General features: G+C 25.7%; 1 protein-coding gene across 1 annotated transcript in view; it reads right to left on the reverse strand.

Annotated features, from left to right (window-relative positions):
• Positions 1–582, reverse strand: part of EHI_153840 (midasin, putative) — a gene marked incomplete at both ends in the record, with an annotated part of 699 nt that extends 117 nt beyond the window's left edge. Inside the window, one exon of the mRNA XM_001913342.1 lies at positions 1–582. This exon is cut by the window's left edge and continues 117 nt beyond it. Within this exon, the coding sequence (XP_001913377.1) occupies positions 1–582 (582 nt within the window).
• Between the last annotated feature and the right edge of the window lie 873 nt (positions 583–1455).

The raw sequence follows: 1455 nt of genomic DNA on the forward strand, positions 1-1455 counted from the left end.
AAATTGTGGATGTGGTTTAACTGTCTCTTGTGTTTCTGGAATATATAATTCTCTATTAAAGTCTAATAATCTATTTAATGCTTCTAATACTTCAGATGGTGCTAAATTTAATTCATCTAAAACAATCCAATATCCTTTTCTTACTGCTTCTACTAAAATACCTTCTTGAAATATTAATTTACCATCTTCTGTTGGAACATAACTTCCAAGATATTCTTGAACATCAGTTTGTTCATGATTATTAACTCTAACCATTCTATGTCCTGTTGCTTTTGCAAGGTATTCAACTAAACTAGTTTTACCTGCAGATGTAGGTCCTTGAAGTAATATTGGATATCTTTTTGACATAACTATTCTTGAAATACTTTCTAATCGTTTTTTTGTTGTTTCAGTTAAAATATATTTTTCATCTACTTTTATTTCTTCATCTCCTTTCTCAATAAAATATCCTCCATAATTAATATATTCTTTATTCTTTGGTAAACTACCACTGTTATTTGTTTTATTAAATGTTTCATTAATTAACTTTTCCATTATTGGATAACTTATTCTATTTAATTGAGTTAAATATGACATACTCATTCCTTCATAAAGTGCTCGTTCAAATCCAAAAAATGGTGTTACATCTGTAATATATTGTAATGCTAAACAAAGTGTTCTTAATGAAAATAATGGTCTTTGTCCTGCTCCATCAAAGAGTTCATCATGTGCAAGTTGTTTCGCTTTTAAATGAAATTGAACAATTTTTTCAGCTGGTGGTTTTTCTTTATGCTATTTAAATAATTTTCTACTAACATTTGTAAATCATTTCTTTCAATAATTTCATCAAATTGAATTGGATGAAATCTTGATTTAATACCTGGTGCAAGATCTTTCTTTCCAACATCAGTTGGTGGATTCATATTAGCAAATAATCTAAAATTTTTATGTCTTGGAATTGGTGTTACATCTCCTATTTCAGTTAATAAAATTGATTCTCCATCAAGTAATCCTGATATTCTTTCTAATGTATCATGTGATGCTAAATTAATTTCATCAAGAAGAATCCAATATCCATTTCTTAATGCCTTAACTAAATCTCCTTCAATAAAACTAAATGCAAATCCACTTTGTTTATTATTTATTTGTTCTTTATATTTTCTTGCTTTATTACTTATATTATTCCAATGTTCTCTAATAGATGTTTCCATTGTTTTAATTTTTTTATCAACCATATCACATGCTTTAATAATAAGAGTTAAAAATCTATTAAAGTCTTGTTTTTCATATGCACTATTTAATTGATTAATAAATTTTTCATTAGAATTTCTTGCAAATACATTATTAAATTCTTCAATAAATTCAATTCTTAATGGATGACATAATAATTTTAATTGAACTGGTTTAAATCCTCCAACAAGATCACTTGATTCTGTTTGTTGATTTAAATTATAAACAATAAGCTTTTGATTTAAT

This window comes from Entamoeba histolytica, genomic scaffold, assembly GCF_000208925.1.
Source record: "Entamoeba histolytica HM-1:IMSS scf_1104750518587 genomic scaffold, whole genome shotgun sequence".
Classification (NCBI taxonomy): domain Eukaryota; phylum Evosea; order Mastigamoebida; family Endamoebidae; genus Entamoeba; species Entamoeba histolytica.